This window comes from Antrostomus carolinensis, unplaced genomic scaffold, assembly GCF_000700745.2.
Source record: "Antrostomus carolinensis isolate BGI_N321 unplaced genomic scaffold, ASM70074v2 scaffold11473, whole genome shotgun sequence".
In the NCBI taxonomy this organism is placed as follows: Eukaryota; Metazoa; Chordata; class Aves; order Caprimulgiformes; family Caprimulgidae; genus Antrostomus; species Antrostomus carolinensis.
In genome coordinates, this window is record NW_010307275.1 from 1 (window position 1) to 3972 (window position 3972).

At 43.1% G+C, this 3972-nt stretch overlaps 1 protein-coding gene across 1 annotated transcript; it reads left to right on the top strand.

Moving 5' to 3' along the window:
* The first annotated feature begins 4 nt into the window (after nt 1-4).
* On the top strand, nt 5-2037 carry ID2 (inhibitor of DNA binding 2). Its single transcript, XM_010165374.1, has 3 exons — nt 5-256; nt 489-553; nt 1234-2037. The coding sequence occupies exons 1-2, from the start codon at nt 5-7 to the stop codon at nt 543-545; spliced, it is 309 nt and encodes a 102-aa protein (XP_010163676.1). The 3' UTR covers nt 546-553; nt 1234-2037.
* The last annotated feature ends 1935 nt before the right edge of the window (nt 2038-3972 follow it).

Consider the following 3972-nt stretch of genomic DNA (forward strand, 5'->3'; position numbering starts at 1 on the left):
CCCCATGAGCCTGCTGTACAACATGAATGACTGCTACTCCAAGCTGAAGGAGCTGGTGCCCAGCATCCCGCAGAACAAGAAAGTCAGCAAGATGGAAATCCTGCAGCACGTCATCGACTACATCCTGGACCTGCAGATCGCCTTGGACTCGCACCCCAGCATCGTCAGCCTCCACCACCAGAGACCCGGGCAGAACCCCTCCTCCAGGACCCCTCTGACCACCCTGAACACAGACATCAGCATCCTCTCGCTACAGGTAAGCGCCGTCCCCCACTCTGCCCCCGCCTCTGCGCTGACCCAGATCGGGGAGGTTAAGTCGGTGTTAGGAACGTCTTTGGCGCGGTGGTCACGGCGGGGACAGGGCGGGGTGACTCGGCCACCTCTCCCGCTGCAGGGTTCTGTCGCCAGACCTGCCAGGGGCAAGCGCTTGGCCATCCCGCAGAGTTTCCTCCTGCCCCTTACACCCTTGTGCTCTTCTCTCCTCGCAGGCGTCCGAGTTCCCCTCAGAGCTCATGTCAAGTGACAGCAAAGCACTTTGTGGCTGAATCAAACGGTGAGTGCGCTGCCTCTTATTTCTAAACTTCAGGAGGAAAAAGCGTTTCCCTGGGGACTGGGAGGCGTGACGGTCATTTCTAAAAAATCGGGTCCTAAAAGTTGACCAGGAGATGCCTTCATAACCAGTAAAAAATCCCGCCTGGTACCCGAGCCCTGCGGTCCAAAGTGTGTGGTGTCGCTGAGGTTCATTAAGCAGCACAGGCTGCTCTGATACCGCTCGCTGCTTAATGCAAATTCCCTCCTTATCTCTTCGTGGAGTCTTAACTTCCTGGGCCAAAGTGACTGATTAAGTTGGGAATCTTGGCACAGTTCCTTAAATTCTGTGATGTGGGATTGTCTGCGCTATCAGTTAAATAAGTGACTGCTTTTAATCAAGTAATTGCTGTAAGAGGCAGACTGGCGCCTCTGAGCATTGCACTTACAGAGATCTAAATAGAGATTGGACTGAGAATCCTCTCTCTGCCCTTTCCCTTGAGTGTATGTTATTTTAATGTTCAATTTGTGCTCTTGAGAGCGAGTGTGTGAGCGTGTATGTGTTGCATCTGGACGCCAGGGTTTGCCCAATCTCTGAGTGTTTGGTTAAATGTTCAAACTGTGGCTTCCTCTCTGGCGCCAGTCTGTCCGGATCTCTGCCCTGTTAGCATTCTCCTAAATATGCCTCTTTTCAATCTCTTGCAGGTGTTCCACTGATGAGATTTTTTTTTTTTTGCACAAGAAAATGTCTACAGGATTTTTTTTTTAGGTGCTGAATTTATTTTTCAGCTGTATCTGGAGCGGAAATCCACATCTTAACTAAAAGGACCTTTTAAAATGAATTAAGAAGAAGAAAAAAAAAATCAAGATTGATCTTTATCCCCACCCCATTCTTCAACTTGGACTGAACCTAGTTATTTATGAAGAGACTCTTAAATACCCTTTCCCTAGTTGGAAGGCTTCCTTTATGTACTATTCCCAACGTGGGGAGCGAAACAAAATCTCACAAGGAGTTGCCCATTTTAAAGCAGACTTTGCCTTTTTTTCCAAAGGTGGAGCGTGAGTACCAGAAGGATTCAGTGTTCAGTTTTTTAGGAAAGTCTGTGGTCAGAAATTACCTTTTTGACACAAACCTAGGACTGAATGCTGTGTATATATTTATATATAAATATATATATATGAGTGAAACCTTGTGAACTCTTTAATTAGAGTTTTCTTGTATAGTGGCAGAAATTTACATTTCTGCAAAAAGTGTAATGATGTACTTAATCATGCTAAACTTTTTATAAAAGTTTAGTTGTAAACTTAACCCTTTTTATACAAAATAAATCAAGTGTGTTTATTGAACTGATTGCTTGCTTTATTCTTTGGGGACCAACTGTTTGCTGGCTTTGATTTGTGTTGTGTTTTGGGTTTTTTTTAAATACTTACACATTCTGTTATGACTTTACCAAGTAAAAACTGAAATATGTAGAGAATATAAAGAATAAAATTATCTGAAGTGAATAATAATTCTTGTAACTTGGAAAATCTTATTTGAGTGTATATTCCAAACTTCTAAATGATCTGCCTGTGCATAGGGTGAAAGGAACTAGAAAAGTTAACTTATTACAGAGGGGATGCTATTGACAAAGTGTCTGGGAACTGTTCCCAGACTGGTACTTTTCTCCCCCTCCCCTCCTTTATGGATGACTTGGTTTTCAGTAGTAATGGCCCAATCTGTTAATTTGTGTTTAGAAATTATAACTGCTCAGAATTAAGGGTTGTGGGTGGTTATTAGTTCCCCAACTATTAAGTTTCTTTAAAAGGGCTTTGAATGTGAGAGCTGGTGATGCGTTAACATGGGTTCTAAAATGATGAAGTGACTGTTGCCTTTCCACACGGGAATTTTCATGCTTCCATGCAATATTTCAATGAAATGGGGCTTCTAATCAGTTGCAGCAGCTTCTGCATATGACTAAGATACTGAGAATTGAGCTAAATCACTGTTGTGTTACTGATTAAACTTTGGCTGCTCCTAAAGGGACTCTTTCTCCATAAGAATTAAATTAAGTTTGAAATGGGAGTCTAAATTCCTGAAAACCAGTAACAGTTTATTTCTTCTTTCCCTTTAGCCCTCAGAAGCTATGTGATATCCCTTCCTTATTCAAGGGACACTTAACTGTACCCTGTGAATCCACCGTAACTACCACTGTTCATTAGATCTATTTAGTTGTCATAAGGCAGTGGATGTGGGAACTGTGTCTTATCAGATGACATTCTAATTTAAGCTCACTCATAAACTTGCCTAAAATGGGAAGTTAAGTTTTGAGTCCTACACATGAACTGAAGAGAATCACTTGCAGTAGGAATGAAGGAAACTTTACTGATGCTTGGGGAGGGTGGGTACAGCTCTCTGGCAGGCATGACACTTGGGGCCCAAGGAAGCATGTTCAGGGTATGGGAATGAAAGGCAGGAGCCTCACCTGGGGCCAATAACATTTTCACCAGCGAAGGGGTGAGTGCATGGGGGGGTGGGTAGTGCTCTGGGGCAGCAGCTGCCTTTCCTTGCCCTTGACACCAAGTTCATTCACATAGGCTGGGAGAAAGCCAGCTCTGATCTCTTAATACAGAAGCTGCCCTGCCCAAGCAGAAGTGCACTGTCTCAGAGGATCAATGCAATCAGAAGACAAGGAGCATTAGCAAAGGCCGGGGAGGGGACACACATACACACACACAGATGGGACAGAGCTGATCTTCAGCTTCTCACCATGCCTTTCCAACCCAGCAGAGATGAAAGAAATCTCTCTGGGCAGTAGACACTGGCTGTGCCTCCCGTGGCCAAACCTCGCTACTGTCTCAACACCCAGACCATGGGGTTTCTTCCAACTTCATGCCATGAACGCTTAACCCTGACAGCCCAGTAATAAAATCCTTCATCATCACAAATCAGCACACCTCATTCCCTAAAACAGTCCTTTTCATGTATATTTTACCTAACTGAACAGCAGAAGATTCAGGGTTTTAATTATAGTACTGAGATCTTTGTCCTTCCAAACCAGTAACAATCTAGTGTAATCACCACCCGATTTTTCCCTCAAAACTAATTTTTCACCCTATCGTTCATTTTAGGGCGAGACCACAGTAAGCATCACTTTAAACCCACAGTTCAGTTTATGAAATTAAAGAGCTGCCAACAGTCAGATCATTGTAATTATTTTAAGATCAACCTCTTTAGAAACTAAGGCATTTACAGTTTGATATTTTTAAGCTACAGGACGATTAACACACTTGCAGAATGAAACCCATTTCCTTATCATGCAGAGCCAAAAGAGAAATTCACAATTTACAAGGCGTGGGGAGCTGAGCAGGAAAACAAACAAACATGTTTTTAAAAATGTAAATTAAGAAAGGAAAAAAATTTTCCTGTTTCAGGATTAACTAATTCATTGTTTCTACAATGCA